Source organism: Thalassophryne amazonica, chromosome 20 (genome assembly GCF_902500255.1).
Source record: "Thalassophryne amazonica chromosome 20, fThaAma1.1, whole genome shotgun sequence".
Taxonomy (NCBI): Eukaryota; Metazoa; Chordata; class Actinopteri; order Batrachoidiformes; family Batrachoididae; genus Thalassophryne; species Thalassophryne amazonica.
The window spans coordinates 41,336,752-41,354,404 of NC_047122.1; the positions used below are offsets into that span (position 1 = coordinate 41,336,752).

The window sequence follows — 17,653 nt, forward strand, 5'->3', positions numbered from 1 at the left end:
AGGGGTGACGTCTGTATCGGATCTGCTAAGGAGACCCGTACGTTCCTGCGGTGTAAATGGACTGATGTCGGCGTAGGGCCCTATGTGTCTGAGCACATTTGTTCTTTGAGCCGGAGCTATTAAGATCTCACATGATAATGCCTTCTTGCTGCATTCATAAATTATTTGTCAGTTGTTTTTCTTTTGGATTCACAGCCACCTACTCGTGTTATACGCAAGCCCTCGGTTGCTGATGCGAACAAGTTGATGTCAAAACACCTCACACGTCTGTGGAGATGAGAGCAAGGAGGGGGAGGAGAGAAATTTAGATGAGATAAAGAGATGGGAGGGAGCGACAGGTCCTGTTGTGAACACTGATTACTCTCTGCCCACGTCAGATTGATGGAGAGTGACACAGCGGGGATACACACCAACACATTCCAACAATGCATGTCCACACATCATGTACAAATACGTGAATGCACATGGATGCGCGCTTACACGCACTCCCACACAGAAGACGCTTTTGTTTCTGGGCTGATTGATGACGGCTCCACCCAGACTCCACTCAATGCATCTCTCCTGTACATGTTGTATCTCCGCACATGTGTGCAAGTATATATGCGTGTGACAGTTCACACCTGTCTTAATTACAGGAGGCTATTAAGACAGATTACCTGATTAAGCAGTGTTCACCTACTGTGTAATGAAGCACTATCAAACACATTTTCACACACACAGACGTTTGACCTCTGATGAAAAGGTTTTGCAGGCAGCATTTTTGCATCCTTCACTTGTTCACTTGATAGCCTTAAATGACTTTACAACAAAATGATTGCAAATTCTGGTATAACTAAATTAAAAGCAGCATAGTAGATAAAATCTAAAACACTGGAAACAGACAGTCTCACATGGAGAAAACACTGTGCGCTCCTTAGGGCCCCTTCACACATAGTATGAATAAGTACAAATCAGGGCAAATCACAGCGGAACAGCTTGCATGAGCGAACCAACAAAACATCAAGCCAATGGGCAGACATGAATGATCCCACTGTGACGTTTTTCGTGCACACAACGGTGTCGTGCACAAGGGTGCATGACACGTCACAGTGGGAACACAGTGTGAGCAGCTGGAGCATGTGTAACCACATTGCACAGCTGCTGTGAAAAAAAAAAAAAAATACATGCCATCCACGGGATTTGAACCTCCAATTTACAAAAGCTCTGATTGCCAGCCAGAAACTTTACCACTGTGCTACCATCGCTGGCCTGTAAAACATGCGGAAAAATGCCTGATATCAACAAGGAGATGGATGTATTTAAACAAAAATAAACCACACACCATAAAAACATCACATTTTATTGAATCCCTCTTATCAAGCGCCAATACAATTATGAACCGTCTGTTCCTCTGTAGAGGCGTACAGTCATGAAATGAAATGACATGAATGGAGCAGTGCGCTCTTATCATGTCCACAGCTGCTGGTCCGGTGTGTCCAGCCGGCCCCGATCGCATGTCCGGCCCGACACGTGTGGGAACTACAGTTCCACCCTTAGTGCTTTTAAAAATGAGCTTAAAAAATGGCTCAGAAACAATCAAACCTTTCAACGCAGGTAAGATGTATTGTATATAATTTAATGTTTTGTATTTATTGTAATTGTTGTTTGTTGTTGTGTGTCTGAGGACTACAGATGGAAAGTAGCTTTTAGCTAAATCTGGCATATTTACACCACGTCATGAAAATGTACAAAGTGTTCATTAATGTGTATTGTCCTCTTCAAATAAACAAAAAAGAAAGAAAGCATATGCAACAATTTAATATGATATGTGTTTGCTGCAAATGTAGGGAATGTACCCTAAAGCAAAGCTCCACAACACAAGTTCAACAAGAAGTACACACAGCACAAAAAGGTGTTTCTATTTTCAATTTCAATTTATTTTCATTTATATAGCGCCAAATTACAACAGAGTTGCCTCAAAGCGCTTCACACATGTAAGGTCTAACCTTACCAACCCCCAGAGCAACAGTGGTAAGGAAAAACTCCCTGAGGAAGAAACCTCAAGCAGACCAGACTAAAAGGGGTGACCCTCTGCTTGGGGCATGCTACAAACATAAATTACAGAACAATTCACAGAACAATTCACGGACGAATATACAGGAAATGCTGTTGGTGCACAGGACAGGAGGGTCTCCAGCACAAATACAACTCCCATCTCTGGATGGATCTGCACCTTAAACAGAGAGAAAAAACAGAATCAGGCATCAGAAAGACAAAAAATACTGTATAATTTGCCAGCATTTAAAAAACAAGAAAAACAGAGAAATAGTAAGGTGATCGCCGGCCACTAGCCCTAAACTTCACTAAAAGACCCAGAATTTAGGTAAAGTTGAGGCCGCAGCCCGCTCCAATTACTAATAAATGAATTAAAGGAGTAAAAAGCGTAAAACAAAACTGTACCAGTATGCTAGCCATATGAAAGGGAAAATAAGTGTGTGTTAAGTCTGGACTTGAAAATCTCCACAGAATCTGACTGTTTTATTGACGCAGGGAGATCATTCCACAGAACAGGCACATGATAAGAGAAAGCTCTGTCACCCGCAGACTTCTTATTCACCTTAGGGACACAAAGTAGTCCTGCACCCTGAGAACATAAAGCCCGGGCCGGTACGTAAGGTTTAATTAGGTCAGTTAGGTAGGGAGGTGCCAGTCCATGAATAATTTTCTAGGTTAGTAGCAGAACCTTAAAATCTGATCTCACTAGGACAGGAAGCCCATGAAGGGATGCCAAAATGGGTGTAATGTGGTCGAACTTTCTGCCCAGAGAACCTTTATTGACTTGCATTGTTCACTGTGTTGCAGATAAAATATTGAAATGTGAAAGTGTAGCTAGCTGCAGAGTAAAACTGTCAATGAAGTCAACAAATAAACTTGACCAGTTCTGCTGATAAATGCACTGAAAGGTCAGTCTGCATTTCCTAGTGTTGTCTTATTTTTACCAAAGCCTCAACTCAACTTTCTAATATTTCTGTTTGTGAGTCATTTCCTTTGAAAATATCAAGCAATACATGTTCTACTTTTGTCTGTTTGATATGCTCTGGTATAATTGCAGCTGTTATTTTATGCATTCTTTGTGCATGCCTATTGCCATTGATTAAAAAAAAGCTGACAGGGCCACCACATCGATCAAATCTTCCAAGCATGTACTGTCGAATGACATAGGACTGAAAATTTAAAGCAAGTTTAAGTTTAATCGAGGAGTGATCTTCTGAACTTTTTTTGCATATTACTCATGATCATTGTGACATGTTGTGTTTGGTCTCATTTTGTTCAAGAGAAGCTAAACTTTTTTTTTTTTTAGCCATATCCATATAGAGTATCAATATTTTGTTGAGAAATAGTGATTATAAACTTTGCATTTCTGCCACTCCACTCTAGTTTTAAGGAGTTAAAGTCACAGATTCTTGCAGTGTTTACAGGTAATTAGTGAAAGCAGGCTCTGTAACATTTTTGCATTGTCCTTATGCAAAAAACAAAATAAGTTGTTTGGGAAACAAACAAACCCTGGATTTATTGTAGCTCATTTCTCTTCCATTCCCATACCTGGTGTAATTCTCACAGCAAACACAGGAACGCACTGCTGAAGCCTTACATTTGCTGTTTGACTAACCTTTCCTGCAGTACAATTTTTCTGTTGCTGACTCATAATCATTCTCTTCTCATCTATGTCTTTTTCTCTTCAAGTCACTGGATTTTATATCTTTGTTGAATATGGATAATTAAAACAGCTGCTTTATGTGTTCATTAATATAAATTAAATTAATATGTCATTTAAAATCATTATACGGTTACCATAATTAAGTAGAAACACCTATAATATTCAAATAGATTCAATTCAGTTTATTTATATGGCAGCAAATAATACTGTAAGTCAGCTCAAAGTGCCATAAACAACAAATTGTAAATGCCATGTCACACCTTGACAATTTAGCCAGCGTATGCTGATGTATTAAGAATATGTTGAATACACTGAATACGCTGGCTAATAAGTTATGGTTAAGTTTTGTATGAGTTAAGAGCATGTTGAAGCAAACAATTTTGTGCATGCACAATATTTTCGATGCATGCCAGCATGAGGCTCATACATCCTACATATGCGGGCCATTAGTTGTAGGTAAGTTATGTAATTGTTGACAAATGTTACTCATAAGTTAAAATACTTGCAGATAATGTCTAGCATACCCAAAACTTATTTCTAACCTATGAGTAATGTGCTTTGAACCTATGTGTAACTTCTGCAATGCATACTGACATTTGTACGTATTTGACGTATTCCGGACAACCACAGAACTTACTGAACGTGTTAGCTAGGGTATAATGGTGGATTGTGCATTTCCAAATCCAGATTTAGGAATGGGAACCAAAATAACCGACCCGTACCGTGCCATTTTTTCCGGCACCCTTTGGCTGGGGTCCCAAAATTATGGACCAGTTACAAAAGGGAGGCACTGACCCGCTGCTGTGCATTGATTGGGTCAACAGCTAAAGTGAAAAGCTGCAGTCCTCATGCCAGCAGTTCAGACGGTTTCAAATATTAAACCCATTCTCACACTGAGTAAATACAAAGTCTTAAGCTTACCTGTTACTTCGTTTCAGTCAGAGTCATCATCACAGCTTGATGAAAACTCATCAACTTAAAGTGTACTTATTTTGGAAAAATAAGCCTTGCTATGGCTGAAGAAACGTAACATTTTTAAAGAAGTCCCTCTGTGTTTGTCTGCTCCCGGTGCGTTTCTCAGGCTGAACAAGGGAATGCTTGTGCTTAAGTCCCACAACAAGAAAGTTAACTTATTTTGAAAGCTGAAGCCACAGAGCCTCATTCATTCACATTAGCATTTACTACAGGCATCAGTCGATTCTTCAGCATTCTGCACGCATTGAAAGTAAATCCCATGATTCCACGAAGACAAAAATAAAATTAAATAAAATTTCAAAAATGTTACATTACTCTATTTGGTGAGGCCACGTGACAGCACAATGAGGCGCATGTCAACACGTACATGGTCCACCTAACAAACAAAAGGGTACTGCTGGTGATGGAAACACAACCCAAGTCAAACTTAACCATTCTGACACGTAGCATACCGTGCCATACCGGCTGGGACCGCTCGGTGGAAATGAGGCTGTCCATTGGTCTACTCCGGCTACATCGTCAAGGTGTGACAGGCCCATAAAACGTACCCACTATGTGAGAGGAAAAAAAGAAAGACTCTCTTTTTATATTTAGCTGTTTGTTACAGGAAGAAAACTCAAGCAGATGAGACATCATTGAGGTGGCCATCTGCCATCCTAATCAAGACAGAACAGAATGCCCCCAAAACACTGACAACAGACATGCAGTAACATGTAACAAAAATGTTGCATCTGAAGCTTTTTTGTGCAATGGTGGAATAACATTAATTAATTTAGAACAAAAAGATGTTTATCAGTCTTCCATGTAGAAAAACATTTAGACATTTACTCCACACCAGGCATTCACCAACTTTAGAATGCCAGGGAGCCCACTTTGAAAACCGAAACTCTTCTGAGGCCCACCCCAAACATTTGGTCACTTTTTATTTATTTATTTTTTTTTTTTGCAGTTCATGAAACTGAGGTAAAGTGTGTTAAACTACAAAGGATTAATGAAAAAGAACACATCATATAAATCCTATTATTTTATTTTATGAGTTCTGGTTACATTTTACATTTACAGTTAAAATTTTTGTATTGTTTCCAATGCTTTTTACTTATAATAAAATTCAATTTAGTCATCATATGATGAGTGAAGAAGAGGAATATGAGCACTAATGCGCATCTCTGTGTATATCATCAAAGTGAACGTGTGTTGTGAACCCACTTATAAGAGGTTCATCTAAACATTGTGCCATTTAAACAGCAAAAACTCTGTGCTCAATTTCAAATCAGGGTTTTTTTTGTTTTTGTTTTTCCATGGTTTTGGCAGGGTGGTGGGTGGATACGGTGCATTCTGTAGTTGGAACGCACAGAGGACTGTGTGTATGGCTCTCTGTTCATCCACAGGCTGAGCACATTATGATTGGTCACTGGTTTGCTGGAGTGCTATGGGTGGAGCAGGAGCTGAATGTCTGATATAGGACATTGTCTTTTTTCATCATCTTCTTCTTTTTTATTGCCAGCACATGAACAGAGTTATGTATCAGTGTTCATGCGTAGTAAAGTGCAATGCGCTTACTGCAAGTGAATGTACTCCTGTTGTCCTTTTTATTAGCAGACTAAAGAAGGGGTCACAGCAAGAAATGATTTAAAAGGTCATGTCTGGATTTGAGGAAATCGATGAGAAACAGCGTCAAGAGACAAACACTTGAGAAATAATTCTTTTGCATATGAAATAGGCAGCATTAGACAAATCAATAAAATATACATATTACTATTGAGTGTATGACTATATATCAGATCTGAATAAAGAGCATAAAGTAACTTAAATAGCTGATTTCATTTCATTTTGTGCTTGCACGTGCAAAATCCTCATGTACACGCTGCTGCCTACGTCACATTACCACCTGCTATCAATCCCGCTTTTACTTTGTAAATCACTCGCAAAAAAGTCTCCACCCCAACAGGCAAAAGTTTAGATTGCCCATGTAATTTAGCACTCATTATCTAGGATCTTAGTAAATCAGGCCCATAGCGTCTCTTTCTCTGCACTCTCTCTCTCCCTCCCTCTTCTGCTTTCCTTTCTCACTTGCTCTTTCTCAGCATACCTCGATCGATCTGTGCCTCCTTCCATGCCATGCTTTTTTTATTTCCTCCCTCCCTCGCGCTCTCATGGCCACACTGTCGGCGGAATTGCTGGTTTGTGTTTCAGTGCAGGCACAGAGGCAGAGAGGATGAATGGCAGGATGGTCGACAGAGATGGAGAGAGGGAGAGATGCTCTTTAGGTCTAGTGTATTTAATCAATTATGTTCTCTTGCTCCCTCTGGCTGCTCGCCACTTGGTAATCTCTCTCACTCTCTCACTGTCTCACTCACTCACTCTCTCACACACACACACACACACACGTTCTCTAGCTTTTCCCACCTTACCTTGCTGTGGTCAACTATGGAGCACCATCGCCCTTTAGAGTGTTTATTTTTCTTCAAAACGGTGATTTTTGGAGGAACACAACAAAAGCGCTAATGAGAGCTTTCTGCATGTGTTAGTGTCTGATTATGAGGGTTTCATCGATGAATGCGAAGCATTTTCTCCAAAAAATAAAAAATAAAAATTAAAAAAATAAGGGGGGTGGGGGCACTGCATTAGAATGGAGTTATACAGTACAAAAGTGTTCCATATGAGAGGGATATAACACCAGACAAAGTCTTCCATTTGTTCTCGAGTGAAGAATACCAATTCAAATTTATTTCACACAAGACTCGCTCACTTCTAAATGCAAACCACAGATCATCTCGCTGATCATTTCATTCTTTTTTTCTGTGTCATTAATCAAACTTTGTAACTATACCAGATATTAAATTTTATTGCACGAATTATGTCAGAGACATAAATCAAATCACCAAATGAGATCAAAGTAGATAAAGTTTTGCCACAATTTACAACACACAATTTCACAGTGACTCCCTCCCCCCTGCAAACACCCCCACACACACACATCCACACACACATGCCGCCACCACCACCGCTGCTGAAGGAAGATATTTACTGTCAGATTACTCCCAAGTTTCAAAGCCATTTCTCTTCTGCATTATTACTACGCTGTAAGCTGAAAGATGGACATTCATCTTGAATTCTTTACATTTCATCTGTGGAATCAGTTTGCTGCCCCAAGAGGGGTCATTTCACTGGGGTCAAATGCGATGTTTCCTGTCTTTTTAAGAAAAGAAGCTAAAAAGGCATCAATTTGATCCAAGAGAAACTTTGGTTCTTGGAATAATTTAAGACCAGAATCTATTCCTTACCCTCAGGGGTTACTGACACACAACTTTGGATCATTACATTAGGGTCATGGGTCCAAACTGGGATTTCAGTCATTTTCAGGAAAATGTTTAATTGGCTCAAATTGACAAGTTTAAGACCAGGATTTGCTATTGAGTCTCACTGGTTCCTGAGATCTGAGCAAAGGGTAAAGTTTGTTGTTTCTGGCCATTACTGTGGTCATGCTTCTGTTTCTGATGAAATGTATCGTTACAGCCCATAGAAGCATCATCATCATCCTCTTCTTTTGGTCTTTTTTTTGGCTGTTCTTGTTAGGAATCTCCACAGTACATCTGTTTCCATCTCACCCTGTCCTTTGCATCTTCCTCTGTCACACCAACCACCTGCATGTTATCCTCAGCACATCCATAAACCTCCTCTTTGACCTCCCTCTTCTTCTCCTGCCTGGTGGCTCCATCCTCAGCATCCTTCTCCCTATATACCCCGGGTCCCTCCTCTGCTCATGTCTAAACCATCTCAATCTCACCTTTCTGATTTTGTCTCCACACTGTCCCACCTGAGCTGTCCCTCTGACATGTTCATTCCTAATCCTGTCCATCTTTTCACTCCCAAAGTAAATTACAGCATATTCAGCCCCTGCCACCTCCAGCTATGCCTCCTGTTTTTTTGTTAGTGCCACCTCCTTAAAGCCGTACAACAAACCTGGTCTCAATACTGTCTTGGAATCTTTCACGTGCTCCATCTTGTTCGTACTGACTTTTGTTCCTCTTCTCTCCAGAGCATATTTCCACCTCTCCAGACTAGTCACAACCTGCTCTCTACTTTCACTACAGATCATAACATCATCGCCCATGGAGACTCGTTTGGTCTCGCTCATCATCCTGTCCATCACCATTGCAAACAATGAAAGGCTCATAGTCGATCCTTGATCTAATCCCACCTCTGTCTTGAATGCACGTTTTGCCATTACTACTGCACATCTCACCTATGTCACCCTATCCCTGTACATATAGTACACAACCCTCAGATACGTCTCTATCAGAACCGGTTTCATCATTTTCACTTTTGGCCTGTATGCTGGAATGAGTATAACTGTGATGTGGTCAGAGAGGCTGAGGTGGAAAAGGGGGGCAGCCATGTATGCTTCTTTTTTACTGGTGAAAACCAAGTCCAGTGAGTTGACCACAAGGGGCTGCCGCACCTATACCCACCATCATCACTTCCAAAGCCCAAAAGGGGCATACTTACTCCACATTTTCCTTTTTTACAGCATGGATGGGTGATGAAAGAAAATAGAAGAGGAATCAGTGCTTGCTCCCCTATGTACTGTCTACAGGTTGCTAGTGCAGGCTAACAAGTTTGAGAACCCTCATTTTGGTGAAATGGAGGCTTGTACATGTTGTTATCACAAGAGAAGGCAAATTAAAGGAGCATGAATCCCCATTGCCAAAGAAGTGAAAACATGAAGTGAAACAAAATTGTGATGAGAAGTTATAATGTATTCTGTAACCTCACTGCTAGATGTCACTAAATACAGAACACTGTGCCTTTATATTATTTAGATACCAATCGAGTAATTCTGGCAGTACTATTAAAAAAAAAAAAAAAAAACCTAACTAAAAAAATAAATCACCTCATTTGAATATGATCTATAATACTACGAAGCTGCTCTGTGTCATGCTTGACCCTGGCTCGGGGTTTAGGTCTGGGCTTCGACTTTATGTCTTCTATGGTTTTCTGGTTTAATTTTCATATGTTTATATTTTCTCATGTAAATCTCAGTTTGGTTCTGTTTATTGCTTTTCTTTGTTTTGCACTTTCATCACTGGTTCATTCTTTGGTTATCATCTATTTTGTAGCTGGTTGTTGTATTCCTTCACTCTGGGTCTGAGTTACTTTAGTCTTAGTTTAGTTCTGTTTATCACATTTATTGTATAATCCTTGGTCACAGGTTTTTGTTATTATTTATCTTCAGTGTTGCTCATCAAATTATGTTCCATTTGTTAGTCATTGCATTTTCTGTTCATCAGTTATCTTGTTTTATTAAATGCATTATTCTGTTTTCACCGGGTTTTGTTTATTTGCAGTATAACCAGTAGTTTGTGTTGCCATTTTTATTATATTCACTGTTCTGTACCAGTCAATAACAGTTCCATTCTAGTTTTAGTTTTAATACATTAGTTTTCTTGTTTTTCCTTTTTTTGACTTGTCACATTAGCTCTTCGGTTTGCTCACATTAATTATTTGAGCACATCATGTTTCTCACAGTTTGTTTTTCTGTCACTCACTTCTCTTGCTTTGTACTGTTTTGTTTTGCCCTCCTACACTCTTTCCTTTCTTACCTCTTCTTTGTTCACTTAACCACACCTCTTTCCAGAATCTTCCACACACCTGCTTCACATCAACCTGATTAGTTTGCTCTTCTTTAAAACCTTCACAGTTCCACAGCTCACTGCCTGATTGTTGACTTTATTCACTTTCTCACCTCTTGTTTTTGTCCAGTTTGCGCTTGTGTGTTTTGACCTTACTTTTGTGCTCCGACCTCTGCCTTGCAGTATCCTGAACACTGTCCGTATTTTGACTTTGCCTTTGTTTTGCCTGCTTTACACCTCAATACCGTGTAAACGAACCCTGCCTGGTTTATGGACCACGTCCCAATGCCTGGTTTCGAGATAACGCCTTTTATTCATCTAAACCAACCATGCCTGTGAGTCTGCATTGGTCTCCTACTGCTTCCAGTTCCAGCCCACCACAAGTCCTGACCTCTGAAGTACTTTTATACAAGATAACTTGAAAGTAGTAATAATCTTCTTGCCTTGGTTTTCTGCTGGAAGCTTCATTATCTCATACAGCACTCATGCAGTTGTGCTCAGTTTCAAAAGCACTTGTTGAAGCAAACAAAGAATTATAAGTGCTTTCCAGCTGGACCTCACCGTCATGATCTTGATTCTTTAACCTTCCCACTGCTGCTGAAAGAAAAGATTTCTCCCATTATTCCTTCATCCTGCTGCTCTGTGTTATGTGTTTTCTGAATGTGCAGTTTAATATTGTAATCTCAAAAGCTTTGTGGGTGGTTTTTATGATTTAATTCCTGACTTTATAGTGGAACAGAGTGGATGTGCACATGCTGTACCATTATTTACACACTCTGGGTATTGATGTCATAGCAAGGAGTTAACTGTGTTTTTGGTTGCATTGTGTGAATTTGCAGAAGACATGTTATCAAATTAACTGTTGCATATTAGTTTGCATCCTCAACATTGTTTGTTTTCACACAACTCTGTTTTTCTTTTTGTTCCTTGTATTTGGAAGTGTTTGTTGTCTTCTCCTCTATGGGCCACTGTACTTTGGATATCTGAACTCCTCCTTTCATTTCATCTTCTGCCCATTGTCGCTCCAAGCTCGTACAGAAATTATGCATTGATTTGCAGTCGCTCTACATCCAAATTCAATTTCAGCAGTCATTCCGTGCTTGAGTCACATGGTCCAGACTCATGCATTTGAGAATGTATTGCACATTATTGATGGAAAAAGACAAACAGCAATGGCAGATGTAAAGAATATGTGCTGTTTTGGCTGCAGTCTTTTCACCCTCACACAGCAAATGAAAAGAATTCCTTGAACTTTTCTGATGCAATCCCAGCAAATTAAGCACATATGACATTATAAGGTCATTTCCTGGAGAGGGTGCATAAAACAAAATCTCACCAGTGATTTCTCACATATTTTGCACATATCTGCTGAACTACACCTGAAATCCCACAGTGAGAGTGGTGTTTTGGTACTGTCGTATGCAAATCAGGCAGCTTTTATGCATGCAGCAGCACCACTGTGAGTATGTGTGACTAATATAACACATCAGGGAATCCTACTGTTCTAGGCCACAAGGTGACCGATCGCTGTCTCATACACATGCATGCACAGTTCTTAAACACCTGCTCAGCAGCCTTGTGTTCCCTGGAACAGTGCTCCACTTTTCACTGTTGCTATTAGCAGCTACCTGTGTCTGATAGAGACGTTCTGTGGTGTGCGTTTGGGGGCAAACACGTGTGTTCATGAGGTTAACAGGAGGAGGTGTATGAGAGTGGAGTCCACTTTTTAATCTGTGTCGTCTGCCTGTGAACGCGAGGTTGCGAAGAAATCGAAAACATAACTTGAACGTGCGATATCGGCACCTGATGCTAAGAGATGAAAGCAACATCTATCAAAGGACAGATGTAAAGAAAAAAAATTTGGCAGCAGGTTTTATTTCATCTGGCTACATTTGAAGTTTGCAGGTACAAGAGTATTTTATTCTCAAGTGGAACACGGTAACCTACTCCAAGGCTGCCAATAATGACCTAACACTCATCACTGTGCCAACCGTAAGAGCCTTGTTCATCTTCTCAGCCAATAAGAGAATGCCCCACTTGATGAAAGAGTTGTAAATTGGTTCCTATCCACGAGTGCTGTGCTCTATCAAAGCCTGAGTACATGGGCTTGTTTCAGTGGAAAAATTCCACAAACAGCCAAAGGCAGCTTAGAGTGCCTTGAGCTTCGATAATGTGACATTTTTCAAAGCAAAACAAGATATAATTTTAGGATCGATTTAATTTGTGCAAATGTTTGAAAAATGAACAAAGCACAAAGTTTCTCAATATTCAGTGCTGAAAAACCATCCAAGTTTCACCCCCAGCTCCATCATCCAACTATTGCCAGCTGCCTAAATATTAATCAGTGCCAACCACATAACTGCAAATGCAGTAAAATACTTTTTTTTTTTTTTTTTTGTAAAATGACACCCAAATACATTCAGAATGGAAATTGGGACTGTTCCAACACAGAATGGTGGGCCTCAGACATCATCAATTCCTCTTATCAATGCAGATGTGTTTCTATGAGAGGTCTACGTTACAAAAGCTTACATGCCATGACGTCAGACACAATGTCATCACAGCGCAGTCTGTGTCTGGCAATGAAGAACAGAGCTGCATCGATGCTGACAACCTGTGTTGGCCCACATTTTTCCAAGAGAACTGAAGCAGAATTGATAATGGCATCAATATACATAAAATCTTATTAATTCTTATCAATCAATACTTCTGAGCCATGATATTGCTCGCAATCCACAATCTAGGAACATCTAGCAACACAATCTGGTATATGTTTTTAATTTTTGTTGAAGAGTACTTTATTGCACTTTTTTGTAACTGCTGCATCTAATAAAAACAATTTACCTGCCTGTCTTCATCAAACGTAAAGTGTAATTTACTCAAAAACCAAGTCCACGTTGCACAAACTTGAAATGTTTAAGTAAGTAGAATGTTTTCTTAAAACTTTGAGTTGACACTACTTAATCCTTTTAATTAATTTGAACATCTGGGTTTACAGTGAAGCAATTATAACAATAGTGATAATAATGGTAATATAGACTCAACAAAAATATAAACGCAACACTTTTGGTCTTGCTCCCATTTTGTATGAGATGATCTCAAAGGTCTAAAACTTTTTCCACATACACAATATCACCATTTCCCTCAAATATTGTTCACAAACCAGTCTAAATCTGTGATAGTGAGCACTTCTCCTTTGCTGAGATAATCCATCCCACCTCACAGGTGTGCCATATCAAGATGCTGATTAGACACCATGATTAGTGCACAGGTGTGCCTTAGACTGTCCACAATAAAAGGCCACTCTGAAAGGTGCCGTTTTGTTTTATTGGGGGGGGATACCAGTCAGTATCTGGTGTGACCACCATTTGCCTCATGCAGTGCAACACATCTCCCTCGCATAGAGTTGATCAGGTTGTCAATTGTGGCCTGTGGAATGTTGGTCAACTCCTCTTCAATGGCTGTGCGAAGTTGCTGGATATTGGCAGGAACTGGTACACGCTGTCGTATACGCCAGTCCAGAGCATCCCAAACATGCTCAATGGGTGACATGTCTGGTGAGTATGCCGGCCATGCAAGAACTGGGACATTTTCAGCTTCCAAGAATTGTGTACAGATCCTTGCAACATGGGGCCGTGCATTATCCTGCTGCAGCATGAGGTGATGTTCTTGGATGTATGGCACAACAATGGGCCTCAGGATCTCGTCACGGTATCTCTGTGCATTCAAAATGCCATCAATAAAATGCACCTGTGTTCTTCGTCCGTAACAGACACCTGCCCATACCATAACCCCACCGCCACCATGGGCCACTCGATCCACAACATTGACATCAGAAAACCGCTCACCCACACGACGCCACACACGATGTCTGCCATCTGCCCTGAACAGTGTGAACCAGAATTCATCCGTGAAGAGAACACCTCTCCAACATGCCAAATGCCAGCGAATGTGAGCATTTGCCCACTCAAGTCGGTTACGACGACGAACTGGAGTCAGGTCGAGACCCCGATGAGGACGACGAGCATGCAGATGAGCATCCCTGAGACAGTTTCTGACAGTTTGTGCAGAAATTCTTTGGTTATGCAAACCGATTGTTTCAGCAGCTGTCCGAGTGGCTGGTCTCAGACGATCTCGGAGGTGAACATGCTGGATGTGGAGGTCCTGGGCTGGTGTGGTTACACGTGGTCTGCGGTTGTGAGGCTGGTTGGATGTACTGCCAAATTCTCTGAAACGCCTTTGGAGACGGCTTATGGTAGAGAAATGAACATTCAATACACGAGCAACAGCTCTGGTTGACATTCCTGCAGTCAGCATGCCAATTGCACGCTCCCTCAAATCTTGAGACATCTGTGGCATTGTGCTGTGTGATAAAACTGCACCTTTCAGAGTGGCCTTTTATTGTGGACAGTCTAAGGCACACCTGTGCACTAATCATGGTGTCTAATCAGCATCTTGATATGGCACACCTGTGAGGTGGGATGGATTATCTCAGCAAAGGAGAAGTGCTCACTAGCACAGATTTAGACTGGTTTGTGAACAATATTTGAGGGAAATGGTGATATTGTGTATGTGGAAAAAGTTTTAGATCTTTGAGTTCATCTCATACAAAATGGGAGCAAAACCAAAAGTGTTATGTTTATATTTTTGTTGAGTGTAATTAATGACCATATCATTGACCTCAACAACTAACAATAACAACTAACAACAACAGCAATAACAAATCTGTTTTTTTTACAGAATTTCTAAAATTTGTGATTTAAGTTGAACAGAAAGCAAACTGACATAATGCAGATTACTTTTAAAGATTGCTTGAGAAATCGCATATTGAAATGGATTTCAGCTGTGTTGGGATTTCCCCACCTTGTGATGAGTCTGAGCCTGAAGATAGATAGATAGATAGATAGATAGATAGATTTACTGTCATTACAACAAGTGCAACAAAATTTCTTCACACCCAATCACCTCAGACAAAAATACAATTAATCCACAGTTATTACAAGCTGAACGTAATAATGTCACACATCAGAACTAAAACAACCATACATATTCATTTGATTGTTTATGTATGCTAAAATTTAAGACAGTCCGTCATCCGAATTGAGGCAGTGTGAAGTTAGGGGGGGCCGCAGCACTGTCCCGTGCAACCGCGAGCTCAGGGGGAGCGGCATGGCAGAGGCAAGGGACGGTGGTAGGGGTGGGGGGATGGGGTGTGATGGGGAGTGCATCATGTGTACAGATGAGATGAGTTTGTATCAGTCAGATGAGTTTGTTTCAGTTTCAGAAGATAAGAGGGCAGCCGAATGGTTCACCAAGGCCGTAGAAATTCTTCTGGAGGAAAACAGAGGGGCATTTTGATCTTCGGAGGCTGATAAGCCCGCCATGTTTAGGGTTGAGCGGAGAACACATTTGCAGCTCCTCTGACCGACCAAATCCAATTTGAGTATTCCCTGGTCTCCGACATCTTCCTTCCTTTGCAAGGTCATACATTTGCTCCGAGATGTTACCCAACTTACGTCTGAGTTCAAGGATTAATGCAGTCTGAGAATGTATCGCCTTGCCCAACTCATTAATCATGATGGACAGGTGAGGGGTCGTGGTTCTGGTAGCAGCTGTCTTGCTAATTCTCCGGTAGGTCAGGGCAGCACATAAACCAATAAGCACCAGCCCTTCCACTATAAAACCAAATATAAATAAGTCTTTGATGTCCTTCACAGAGAGTGGTACCAAGCATGCAACACGTCACTTCTCCCAGGCATCGAGAACATAGCCCGCGGGGTAGGTTCCATCTGGGCACGCAGGGTCCCCCAGCCCTGATTTCCTTGTTGAAAAATGATGTCAATAGCGTTCAGAGACTGGCTGATCAATTCCATGGTTAATCCAAATGTCGTTTTAAGAATTCACAGTCCAGTGAAGTAGGTACTTTGAAGGTTGGAGCAGAGATAGAGAGAGGAGGAGATGCGACCGCCCTTAGATGTGTCAGACAAATATGCCATGCACATGGTATGCACATGCACGATCCTTCTACCTTTGTGTGTGTGTATTGATATATATTTAGTTGTGAGACCTTTAGATGCAGGACGTTTCTGCGAACATTCTGCCTGGTTCTCAAGGGACTGGTGTAAGATAAGATGAAAATAAGAGTGAGAGCTGAAGATTTCTTAGACGTGTGTGTGCATCGATGAATGTTTGCGTGCATGTTTCACAAATTCTCTTTTCTGTCTGTCTTTCAGGTTATCAGGCAACAATGTCCCCTCTCCTATTGTCAGCAACAAGAACTGGCTTCGTCTACATTTTGTGACTGATAGCAACCACCGTTACCGTGGTTTCAGCGCACATTATCAAGGTAAGATGTAATTACACAGAGGCTGATAGAGGAGGGCTTATGAGCACATTCAAGCACACGCTGAGTGCCCGTTTGTGATTTTGCATAGTCTGTAATATGCTTCTCTCTCTCTCTCTCTCTGTGCATGTATGGTAATATTTGATCTCAAGGTTCTTCATTAGTTTTACTTTGTTGCCTTTTCTTCTTTTTTGCCTTTTTTCTCCAGCTCAGACAGTTTATTCTCATCATCTTGCCTCTAACTCACTTTAATTATGCTTGTTGACTTCCAGTCTCGCTGGCTTCTCTTGGTGGAATCTCGCTCTTGCTCTCGCTCTCGCTCTCTCTCTCTCCCTCTCTCGCTCTCTCTTCTCTTTTTCTCTTGGGTAACTGTTCATAGGGGAAGATAGATTTCTGTGACACAAACACAAACGGGTGGGAAACATGTGAGAATTCATTTGGTCACCTCCGTGCCTCCTAACGGTGATAATGAGAGGTGAGCGTCTGGAGACAGGCTGGAACAGATAGGGTTTATATTTTTTACTCTTTACTTCTTTTTCCCTCGCCAATCTCTCTTCTGTTTTATCCGTGGATTGCCTCTTGATCTTTAACAAAAAGCCAGTGTAGTTATTTTCTGTGGAGACTATTTTGTGAATCAGCAGTGCGTGATGCAGAAAGTCTATTCAGCAGCACACAGGGCCACAGCGTACAGAGCCTGTGTTAGGTATTTGTGTCCAGAAGTGCACTGTGCACCTGCAGCATGCTAGCAAACTGGACGTGATGGAAATATTCTCTTTTTACTTCCAATCTTGTCAGCTTCTCCAAACCCCACTAATACCTTCAATATATAAACTGCAAACAGCTCGTTGAATTCACTCAGTTCAGTTAAATTTATTTACACAGTGCCAAATTATAACATAAGTCACCTCAAGGCACAAGTCTGCAGCGGGGTGCCCAAATTCTTTCTTATGAAGGACCAAAAAATAAATCTGGTTCGAAGACCACTGGCCAAAAACACATTTCAAT

General features: G+C 40.9%; 1 protein-coding gene across 1 annotated transcript in view; it reads left to right on the forward strand.

Moving 5' to 3' along the window:
- LOC117502203 (CUB and sushi domain-containing protein 3-like) overlaps positions 1–17,653 on the forward strand; it is a 1,088,443-nt gene that overhangs the window by 702,645 nt on the left and 368,145 nt on the right. The window contains 1 exon segment of the mRNA XM_034161241.1: positions 16,539–16,651. Coding sequence (XP_034017132.1) covers positions 16,539–16,651 — 113 coding nt within the window.